The sequence below is a fragment of the Callithrix jacchus genome, chromosome 3 (assembly GCF_049354715.1).
Source record: "Callithrix jacchus isolate 240 chromosome 3, calJac240_pri, whole genome shotgun sequence".
In the NCBI taxonomy this organism is placed as follows: Eukaryota; Metazoa; Chordata; class Mammalia; order Primates; family Cebidae; genus Callithrix; species Callithrix jacchus.
In genome coordinates, this window is record NC_133504.1 from 95,063,186 (window position 1) to 95,074,319 (window position 11,134).

At 36.4% G+C, this 11,134-nt stretch overlaps 1 protein-coding gene across 2 annotated transcripts in view; it reads left to right on the forward strand.

Moving 5' to 3' along the window:
• SLC39A8 (solute carrier family 39 member 8) overlaps positions 1–7,831 on the forward strand; it is an 81,154-nt gene extending 73,323 nt beyond the window's left edge. For both annotated transcript variants that reach the window (XM_035293234.3, XM_054253118.2), the window contains exons 7-9: positions 1,750–1,957; positions 2,150–2,334; positions 6,302–7,831. In XM_035293234.3, coding sequence (XP_035149125.1) covers positions 1,750–1,957; positions 2,150–2,334; positions 6,302–6,451 — 543 coding nt within the window. In that variant the 3' untranslated portion in view covers positions 6,452–7,831. The remainder of the gene's footprint in view (positions 1–1,749; positions 1,958–2,149; positions 2,335–6,301) is intronic.
• Positions 7,832–11,134: the final 3,303 nt, after the last annotated feature.

The window sequence follows — 11,134 nt, forward strand, 5'->3', positions numbered from 1 at the left end:
ATGCAGATAAACTTTGTTTCTTAAAATAAAGGAGACTAAATACTTATTCAATGTTGCATCAAATATTGAGAAAAGTTGTCTGAGAGGAAGCGAAGTCTCCTTGTGAATTGCCTTCAGATCCTATTACAAAGAAGAATTCCCCTCCCCAGTATGTTTGTAGTAATAAAGCACCTTTACCAAAAGTGTGGACTTTTTTTTTTTTGTATCCCTGGGTAAGTTTACAAACCTTTTTGTGCTTTAATTTCCTCAACTATAAAATGATGGTAGTAGCTGTACTTTCCTCACTGAATTGTTCCAAATGAATTAGATATCTGAAGTGCTTCGAACAGTGTCTAGCACATTATAAATGCTATGTGCCTTTTCTGTTTTTATTTCTACTACAACCACATTGATGATGATGATGATGATGATGACTCCAATTACTAAGTTTCCCATTCATTTCATATTAATTAAAAAATTTATTTGCTCCAAATGTTTTTGTCTGTGCAACAAAAATATAAAGGTGCAGATTTGCCACTAATGAGACAGTGAAGAGATGTATTACAAGATTTAAGGTTGGTTCTGAAAGTGTTGGTTCCCAAAGTGTTTGGAGTAGTGAAATGACATTGGAGTAAATGTCACTTAGATTGTTGCTCTGACGTAAGCCCCTCTCTGTTGGATATATATTTCATGTTTAGAAAAAATGTATCCCTATACATTATGACTTGTTTCTCCAATGTAAATACACCCCCTGAAGACAGAAGCTGTGTTTTCCATTCCCATGTATTTTCCATAGCATTCAACAGTGTTTTACAAATTTCAGATGTTCAGTAAAGGTACTGATTAGCTGCTTAGGTTGAGGTGAGAGGAGAAGAATTAGGAATAGAATGTTCTCCAGTTAATTGCAAACTGCTTTCCTATTTAAAAATGAATTTGCATTTTATCTTTTTCTACAACTTCTGGAAAATGTTTTAGTTGGCATTTATCATTTGATTCTGTATAATTTTGTAAATTTTCTGGAAATCTAAGTTTTAGAAGGAATCCATCATAGGATTTTCTATATTTTTTATTGTTTCAAAATGAAAAGAAGTATTAGTATAAAGGCTAGCCTGTTTTAGTTATACTTCATGCTGTTTGTTAAGAAAATAATTAAACTTTGAGCTGGTAGGGACCATATTGATACAGCCGAAACTCTCTACAGTACCTGGAACAGAAACTCAGTAAGCTGTTGACAAATAAAGGAATCAGTTAGGACATTCTTTTCATTTCACAGTTGAAGGAACTGTCTGTGATAACTTTCTCACTGTCATATGGTGGCATAGGAGGGATTAGAACAAATGTTCCTGATGTCATCATGCTATAGTTGTGGATTTCATATTTAAGTTGTAACATGAAAAACACTTTAAGTTTAGTCTTTGAATAACTTCCTTCATTTTAAGTTATGTGTATAAATAAAATTCTTAGGGTAATACCTGCTACATTTTAGAAAGGCAGTAGGAAGAAGTTCATACAAGTCAAAAGATTGTTTTAAAGAGAAAGTAAAGGCAAATGTCTTAGTGGCTTATTCAAGTGTGTCAGTTGATTAATTTCTTCCTCTCTGCCATAAGTTTTCTTTGCTCTTTTTTGTATTCCTAGGGTTTCCTAGCTACCCTGAAAGACTTTCTAGTTGAAACAATTTGTTTTTCCCAAAACATAACCCATTTCCAACTTGTCTGTATTTCTGAGACTTTCAAGAAATGTTGGTTATCATTTTGATTGATTTTCTGCTAGGATGGAAAAAAAGAGCCAAGTTCATGTACCTGTTTGAAGGGGCCAAAACTGTCAGAAATAGGGACGATTGCCTGGATGATAACGCTCAGTGATGCCCTCCACAATTTCATCGATGGCCTGGCGATTGGGGCTTCCTGCACCTTGTCTCTCCTTCAGGGACTCAGTACTTCCATAGCAATCCTATGTGAGGAGTTTCCACACGAGTTAGGTAAGGAGCTCTGCTCATATTTTAAAAGTCTGCTTACTTCTTGATTTTAGTGGAATGAGACTCTTTAGGTGACATGCTCTTAAAAGCCTTCTGATGCACTAAAATGTAGAACTTGTTGAACATTGATGATTATCTTTGATCTCATCCAGAAATAGAAAAAACAATTCACTTGATATTTTCTTCTTATTCTAGGAGACTTTGTGATCCTACTCAATGCAGGGATGAGCACTCGACAAGCCTTGTTATTCAACTTCCTTTCTGCATGTTCCTGCTATGTTGGACTAGCTTTTGGCATTTTGGTGGGCAATAATTTTGCTCCAAATATTATATTTGCACTTGCTGGAGGCATGTTCCTCTATATTTCTCTGGCAGACATGGTAAGAAGATTAAATTTTTTTATTTTGTTTTAATTTAAAATATGAAAATGAGTATCTGGATTATGAGTTAACTAAAGCTGGCCTTCTGCTTTCCACAGTGTGGAAGTCCCTTCTGTTGTAGTACAGAACATTCCCATTTCAACAGATCATTCTACTTGAGCAGTTTAAACTAATAGTAATTTAGAACTGATCCTCATTGGTTCTTTAAAAATAATCCTATTGTTTGAAGGTGAAATGATTTGTTTTTGCCAAAATAGAGATATTTTCCTCTATTTCTATTCCCTTTGTGGCTGGTAAACCTTGTCTTGTATTATATTATGTCCCTATAGGACTTTTTCTCCCTCTCTTGTGTCTATGTCATGTTTGGAAGAGGAATAAGTTATTAAATAGCATTTTGTTATTTCAAAGTTCTAAACAGTGATAGCTTTTTGATTAAACTAAACCTGGTACACTAAAATTGGTAAAATTTTGACAATGTTTATTTGACATAGTATGTATTTGTATTTATATGTTTAGTGTCTGTGTCTTTGTACGTGTGTGTGCTCAAAAGAGTGTGTGTGTGTATGAGAAAATATTCTGTGCATTTTCAAATAAATCATGGACATCTTTCTAGAAAATGCTAATATGATAGGGTATGAAAATCAAGGCATATTTCTTTTGCATTTGGAACTGGATGTACAACATACATAATTTAATAATTTAATTTTCTTCATTTTCATTCTTACCTCCAAACTATAATTGTCTAGCTCTGCTCATTGTTCTCTGAAGACCCTCATCAGAGCAAGGATTTCATCTCTTAGAACCAATGATACATATATAACTTTTTGTGCATAATTAATGTCTTATAGTATCTTATAGTCATTTTATTTTTTAATATAAGAATGGAATCTTATTAGAGTTTTTCAGTTTAAAGAAATAATATTAATAAATAAAACTGATCCTGGAGTGAGCAAAATAGGCACAGTTTATGGGGCTTTCCCATTCATGGGGCTTTTCCTCTAGAAAGAGGGGATCCTAGAATTAAGCAAAAACAACAACAAAAATCACACAGGTGACTAAATAATTACAAATAATAAAAAAATGCTATGAAATAAGAGACAAAGTAGAATATATGATGAAAGATGGTAATAAAGGAATTGAGAATAAACTAGGATTGGCTAACATAATTGTTTTAGTGAGATATAAGTTGAAACATGAAGGATTTAGTCCACTGAAAAATTGGAGAAATACAAGTTCAGGTAGAGTTGATGGCAGGTGTGAAGATTTTGCTGGATGAACTTGAGCTCATGAAAGAATGGGGTGGGTGAAGCACAGAGAGCAGGTAATGGAGAAGAAGAAAGAGAACATAAAATGAGGTAAATTCCATCCCACCGATTGATTCAGTTGGAGAAAAATACTACTTCACTACTTTTATTCGTGTTGATATCTGAAAGAACTAGATATTCCCATTAAGCTCTCCATACTAAAACCTTTAAACATCCAAAGTAAATGATGATACCACCCATCCCAGAATTCTATTATAGGTGCACCTTGGTTTATTGCATGTGGCTTTGTTGGACTTTGTAAATGCTGCGTTTTTTGCACATTGAAAGTTTTTGCCAACTCTGCCTCAAGCAAGTCTGTCAGTGCCATTTTTTGAATAGCATATGCTTATTTTCTGTCTCTATATCACATTTTGGTAATTTTTAAAATATTTCAAAACTTTTCATTATTATTGTATCTCTTATAGTGATTTGTGGTCAGTGATTTATGTTTTGGGGCGCCACAAATCACATTCATATAAAATGGTGAACTTAACTGACAAATGTTGTGTGTGTTCTGCCTGCCTCCCCAATAGGCCATTTCCCCATCTCCCTCCCTCTTCTTGGGCCTCCCTATTCTCTGACATGCAACAGTGTTGAAATTAAAAAAATTAATAATCCTACAGTGGCCTCTAAGTGTTCAAGTGAAAGGAAGAGCTGCATATCTATCATATTAAATCAAAGGCCAGAAATGACTAAGCTTATTGAGGAGGGCATGTTGAAAGTCACGATAGGCCAAAAGCTAGACTTTGTGTGCTAAATAGCCATGTTGTGAATGCAAAGTAAGGATTGATGAAGGAAATTAAAAATGCTACTCCAATGAACACACAAATAAATAAGAAGGCAAAACAGTCTTATTGCTGACATGAATAAAATTTAAATGGTCTGGATAGAAGATGAAAACTACTACAACATTCCCTTAAGCAACAGCCTGTTTTAGAGCAAGCTTCAATTCTATGACAGCTTACAGAAGTAAGGAAGCTGTAGAAGAGAAACTGGACATTAGCAGAGGTGTGTTCATTAGGTTTAAGGAAAGATGCCATCTCTATGACATAAAAGTGTCAGGTGAAGCAGCAAGTGCTGATGGGAAGCTGCAGAAAGTTATACAGAAAATCGAAGATCACTGACGAAGGTGGCTACAGTAAACTGACAGATTTTTCAGTGTAGCTGAAACAGCCTTCTGTTGGAAGAAGATGCCATCCGGGACTTTCCTTAGCTAGAGAGAAGACGTCAATGTCTAGTTGCAAAGTTTCTAAGGACGCTGACTGTCTCACGCAGGGTAATGCAGTTGTAACTTTAAGTTGAGGCCAATGATCATTTACCATTTCAAAAATCCTAGGGCCCTTAAGAATTATGCTCAATCTACTCTGTGCTCTAGAAATGGAACAATACAGCCTGCGGGATAACATATCTGTTTACAGCATGGTTTATAAATATTTTAAACCCATTGTTAGGACCTACTGCTCAGAAAAATAAAAGAAATTCAATTCAGAACATTACTGCTCATTGACAGTGCAAGTCACCCAAGAGATCTTATGGAGATGTACAAGGAGATGAATGCTGTTTTTGTGCTTGCTAACACAACATCTATTCTGCAGTTCATGGATCAGTCCCTGGAGTAGTTTTGACTTACAAGTCATAGTATTTAAGAATAATTTGTAAGAGTATAGTTGCTAAAGATAGTGATTCCCCTGATGAATCTGGGCAAAATAAGTTGAAAATCTTCTAGAAAGGACTCATCATTCTAGATGATATTAAGAACATTCATAATTTATGAGAGGAGTCATTCACATTAACAGAAGTTGTTAAGAAGTTGATTTCAGCCCTCATGGGTGACTTTGAGGTGTTCAAGACTTCAGTGAAAGAAGTATCTGCAGATGTAGTGGAAATAGCAAGAGAGCTAGAATGAGAAGTGGATCCTGAAGATAGGACTGAATTGCTGCAATCTCATGATTAAACTTGAATGAATGAGGGGCTGCTTCTTATGCTGGAACAAACAGTGATTTCTTGAGATAGAATCTACTCCTGAGACAGAGCAATCTACTCTTGAGACGGAATCTACAAATGCTGTGAACATTGCTGAAATGACAACAAAGGATTTAGAATATTCTATAAACAGAGTTTCTAGAGCAGGGACAGAGTTTGAGAGAATTGCCTCCAGTTTGTAAATAAGTTCTACTAATGCTATCAAACAGCATTGCGCACTACAGAGAAATCTTTCATGAAACAGTCAATTGATGTTACAAACTTCATTGTTGTCTTATTTTAGAATTTTCCACAGCCACTCCTATCTTCAGCAACCACTACTCTAATCAGTCAGTAGCCATCAAGATGGAGTCAAGACTCCACCAGCAAAAAGATTACAACTCGCTGAAAGCTGATTGATAGCATTTTTTTAGTAATAAAGTATTTTTTAAAAATCATGGTATGTACGTTGCCTTTTTAGATATTATGCCATTGCACACTTAATAGACTATAATGCAACTATATCTATTACATGCACTGGAAAACCTGAGAATTCATGTAACTTGCTTTATTGAGATGTTTGCTTTATCACACTGGTCTGGAACCAAACCCATGCTATCTCTGAGGTGTGCCTCTGAGTGACTGTTTTGTGGTTTGCCACAAGATGGCAACAGTTATCTAACAATGTATCTGTCTTCCAGTTTCCAGAGATGAATGATATGCTGAGAGAAAAGGTAACTGGAAGAAAAACCGATTTCACCTTCTTCATGATTCAGAATGCTGGAATGTTAACTGGATTCACAGCCATTCTGCTCATTACCTTGTATGCAGGAGAAATCGAATTGGAGTAATAGAAAATGGAAGATGGTGTTGTTAATAAAGGCATTTAACAGATCAAAACATCTCCAAAAGGATTTTGAATCTGATCCTAGTTAGTTAAGATAATTTTGCTTTCAACTGTAGGTCAAGAAAACTAATTATTGGCTTCAGTCTGTGAAATAGTCCATTATTTGTTGTTAAAAATGCTTCAAAAGTTTTTCAGTGTCAGTCTGAGATGCCTGGTATATAGGAGTCGTTGGGAAATACTTATTTTTCAGTATTTCATGCATACTGGATATCATCGTGAAGCAAGAGACACACATTTCATAATCATGTAGACACTCAGGCAAAAATACAAGGTATGTCCTGAAAGCCTTTAAAACTGTATGGTAGGATCAAAGATTCAAGTGGTTTCAGAGTGGTTTTATTTCCATTAATTTGTTCTAGTGCTTTCAAGAGCAAGTACATCAAAATGTAGAATGTAAAATGTATGCAACACTAATATAAATGAATGCAAGTCTTTAAGGAGCCAAAGAAAAAAATATTTCTCACAGCTTTTTGTTCTGTTTTGTATTTCAATTAGGAATTCATAGGATTATTTTGAAAACTATTCTAAAATAATAGGAGTTAGTAATTTAATAAAGTTTTGCTAGCCCTGCTAAGTTCAGGCTTAGAAGCTTATTGCTAAATGTAAACTTCACCAGATTCCATGAAAAGCTGGATAGCTTTCTTTTCTGACGTCTGTTGTGGTTGCACCCCTCACAAATGGCAGAACAGTATGTAAAGCTGGTAACACCTCAGTTTCAGTGCACCATGTGTTTGCTTTGTGAAGGTGAAGAATATGTTGCTTTAGAGAAAGAAATTGGATGCAATTTTATGCAACTTACTTTTAAAGACGAACATAATTATTTAGCAGAGAATATTTTAATAAATGCAAAACAACAGCTGGACTGCTGTACATCAAGAACTGATTAACTGGAAAACATATGTTCCTTATGTGTGATCGAGAGCCAGTCAGAAAAGACTTCTTTTGTGTTCACCCTACACTTTTCCATGTGGTATACCTTGGAAAAAAATTACCATACCATGGTTATTTTTTTACCTTTTATAAAAGAGCCTTTTATAAAAAAGAGTTTACTCATTTAGAAGATAGGGAAAATTAGTCTAAAATTGAACTTCTTAGATTCACACTCCCAAGTCACTTAAGGGAAGATGATTTGATGGTGAGGAAAATAATGGACAAAGCCCAACAATGATCTCAGGAATTATATTTTCCAACAGACCAAAAAATGTTTTCATGTAGCAGCAATGCAGATTTGGTGAATATTTAATATATATTTTGGTATATATTTCACTTTATGACTGACAATTAAAAAATTATTTGACTGAATAGTAAACACCTTTTGAAACCATCTCTTGTGTCATTTGTTATTTAATATGTGTCCTGTTGGTGACGGCCATGTATTTGGTATTATGGGGTAGTGATATAAATAGGAAATCAGTGATGTGCTCAAACTATAAATCTAACCCCACCATGGTTTATTTCTATAGCAGTTGCTTAACTAGCCAACCCGAGAGTCCCTTATTATACTAGTCCGTGAATGGTATTATGGTGATCTCTAGTTGCTTAGTGGGCCCTTACCTGGTAGACTGTTTCTAATTAATTTACCACATCCAAAAGGGTTTCTTTCGTTTACTTTTTTTTTTGTGAGACAGTCTTGCTCTGTCACCAGGCTGAAGTGCAGTGGTGTGATCTCAGCTCACTGCAACCTCCGCCTCCCAGGTTCAAGCAATTCTCCTGCCTCAGCCTCCCGAGTAGCTGAGATTACAGGCATATGCCACCACACCCAGCTAATTTTTATATTTTTAGTAGAGACAGGGTTTCACCATGTTGGCCAGAATGGTCTCGATCTCCTGACCTCATGATCCACCCTCCTCGGCCTCCCAAAGTGCTGGGATTACAGGCGTGAGCCTCTGCACCTGGCCCGAAAGGGTTTCTTTAATGAGAGGCTTAAATTTTTAAGAAGTGAACTAGTCAAGAAGAGCCAGAACACACCACAAGGATACCAGACAGTTATCACAGACTTTTAAACAGCTAATTACTGATGGGCTATGCCAGGGGAATATTAACTGCCAGTCTTTCTCCATGCTCTGGATGGCATCATCATCCTTTAGGTCTCACTTTGGTTTTCATCAGGAGGCTACTTTGATTTCCAGACTTCTGTGTTCATTTCAGGTCCATTACAGAAAAGAGGTTCTTAAGCCTATAATAAATAGATTCTTCAATACTGATGTTACTACAGTTTCTTTCTTACTGATACTTTGCCTTCCATACAACTGTGGGTTGCAATGTCTGTGTTGAATTTCTTTTCCTTAGCTTCCTTTCTGTGCCAGGTATGCACAAGGCATTCCGTTTCTCTTCCATATTGGGAATTTCCGAATTCTGGATGATCCCAGAATCAGTGAGTTTACTAGTAAGATTTCAGGCAAGCTAAGGCAGCTGGATAAACTGAAGACTCCAAATATCTGTTTCATTAATTCCAAGACATGCATTTCCCCAAACGGTATGCTGTAATCACCTACAGCTGGGCAGCATTGTGGAGGTTGTTATACTCGCCTGAAAATGAAAATCATCTGTTGAAATCTGGTAAGGCTAAGAAAACACCAGTAGCACTGTGTTTAGAATTTGATGGTGTATAATAACAGGGCTTCTCTATGTTAGGTCTATGTTAGGTTTACATTCCTTCTTACAAAACAAGTGTGGAAGGAGCAGTGCAGAGCTGGCATGGCAGTTCCATGGTTACTGGGAACCCAGTCTCCTTTGATCTGTCGGCTCTGCCGTCTTTAGCTTATGAATCCCACCTTCAAGATTACTTCATGCTCTAAGATGGCTGCTAGAGATTCAGCCTTAAGGTTCAAATTCTACACAGCCAGTAGGAGGAATGGGTAGAAAGGCAAAAAGTACACACCCAGCTCTTCATTCCTCTTTAAGGAGCCTTTTCAGAAGTAACATCCAGCAATCTCCAGTTGTATTCAATGACCAGAATTAGTCACATGACCATATCATTCTGCAGGAGAAAATGGGAAACATTGCTTTTAGCTGGATACATTACCAGCGAGAAAATCAGAATTCTCTTACTGAAAAGCAGCTCAGAATGGATATCAGCCGTCTGAGGTACAGACAAGTTTTTATCAGTTTAATTTGGAAGCTTATTACTCCCGATGGTTCTTATGCAGCCAGTTTAGGGAACTGCTTTTTTGTAGAGATTCTCATGACTTGTTTCAGATCAACTCTTGTCACTTTAACTGTTTTAATTATACTGGCCCATCCAAGCAGTCTTACCTTATAACCAGTATTATTCTTTACACGCTTGTGCTACTTACTTGTCTGTATAGTTTCTCTGTCTGAGCCTCTTGCGAGCACTATTTATTTACCGTAAAGAAATCCTATGTTTTTCACAGGATGATCTAAATTCTAAGGAAATGGAAACAAAACTCTTTTTCTATGATCTTTCTATTTAAAGCTCTTCTGATTACTGAAGCCATATCCAGAACTTTGAAAATAAGTACTATTAGCACGTACTGGCAAAAATAAATGTAAAAAACCACTTATTCTGCCCCCACCCCCATATGGGTTATTATTGCTAGTCAGTACAAGAAAAGTTAGATCTGAAAAGTTTGTTATCTGATTTTTTTAGATAATTAAATGGGCTATTGGTGACATCAAATCTCAACTTCATTTACTTTGGATATATACAGCAAGAATACCAAAGAACAATTTGTATGGGTAGGGCTTGCTTGTTTACAGTTTATACAGTGGCTTAATTCCCACTACAGTGACTGTGCATGTTAGCCCCACAACAGTATAGACCAACTGGTAGTAAAACCCCAGTGAGGCAACATGTAGGTAATTTATTGCCATGCTTATGGTCACCAAAGGGATGTTTGCTTAGGGGTCATAGGAAAGAAAAATAAAGGTGAAGAGTTATGAGTATGGGGGAAATCTCCTTGGAAGAATTCAAATGGGAAATTTTTCCCTCTCTCAAAAAGCTGAGGAAGTTTATAAAATTTGTTTCAGTCTTTATTTTGTGGCATGCTCCATTAGCAGACCTCACAGATACTGTGGATGGTGTCTTTGGGGAATGGAGGGACTCAGAGGAGGGCTGGCAAGTGCCTTTGCAGGTGAAGTGAGGATGAGAATTGCTGCTACCTAAGCCTGACCTTCAATCCTAGAGTTTCTTGGGACAAATATTCCCTTGGTCTAGTGTGAGCCAAGTGGTGTGTAAGATCTGGTTTGGAACAATTTAAAATCTTGTGTAATGGGGGTACCATTTTGAAAATAGAAAGAAGGTCAGTACTGAGGGGACATCTGGAAAACCAAGGACTAAGTCATGTGGGGCAATTGGAGAACTAGAATATATCACATGGCAGGAACCCCCCCGAAGAATCCCAAAAGTGCCTGTAAGAGAAAAGTTAGTCTTAAGCATCTGCCAGACAGACAGCATTAAGCCACATTTTGACAGTATCTGTCAAAGATGATCTTTTTTATTCCCTCTTCTTTCCTTCATCTAAGCACTTAACCCTGGTGGGGCCAAAAGTCAATTAGCAAACAGTGGGAAGTGAGGAAATTAAAGGGAAGGATTCCTTCTAAGAAATCTTACCTTTCAATACAAATTATATTACTGATTGATGCATCGGATTGGACACTTTCAATA